The 296-nt window shown below is 58.4% G+C and overlaps 1 protein-coding gene across 1 annotated transcript; it reads left to right on the top strand.

Moving 5' to 3' along the window:
• On the top strand, window positions 1–183 carry H310_05141 (hypothetical protein; the record flags this gene model as incomplete). The annotated part of the gene is made up of 1 exon (XM_008869782.1): window positions 1–183. A coding segment is annotated over one exon (183 nt), but the record flags the coding sequence as incomplete, so codon positions are not given.
• Between the last annotated feature and the right edge of the window lie 113 nt (window positions 184–296).

Genomic DNA, 296 nt, shown 5'->3' with positions numbered 1-296 from the left:
ATGGCGGCGCTGCTCCTAGTCACAGCGTCCGCCCAAACGACCTGTTCGGCAATCGAAGAGAACACCGACTACGCTGGCAACGACCTCAAGCAAACCAAACGTAGCTCCGCCACCAATTGCTGTGCCGACTGCGGCAACACGCCTGGATGCACGGTGTATTCGTGGGAAAAGTCTGGGACGTCCGGTACGTGTTTTCTGAAAAGCCGACCCGCCAACAAAGTGTACTTGCTGGGCTCCCGCTCGGCCAAACTCGTCCTGCCGACTGCCACGTGCACGACGATCCAAGAAAACACCGA

The sequence above is a fragment of the Aphanomyces invadans genome (genome assembly GCF_000520115.1).
Source record: "Aphanomyces invadans strain NJM9701 unplaced genomic scaffold supercont1.8, whole genome shotgun sequence".
In the NCBI taxonomy this organism is placed as follows: Eukaryota; Oomycota; class Saprolegniomycetes; order Saprolegniales; family Verrucalvaceae; genus Aphanomyces; species Aphanomyces invadans.
The sequence above is the reverse complement of the archived record's forward strand: the minus strand, read 5'-3'. Positions and strand labels throughout refer to the sequence as shown.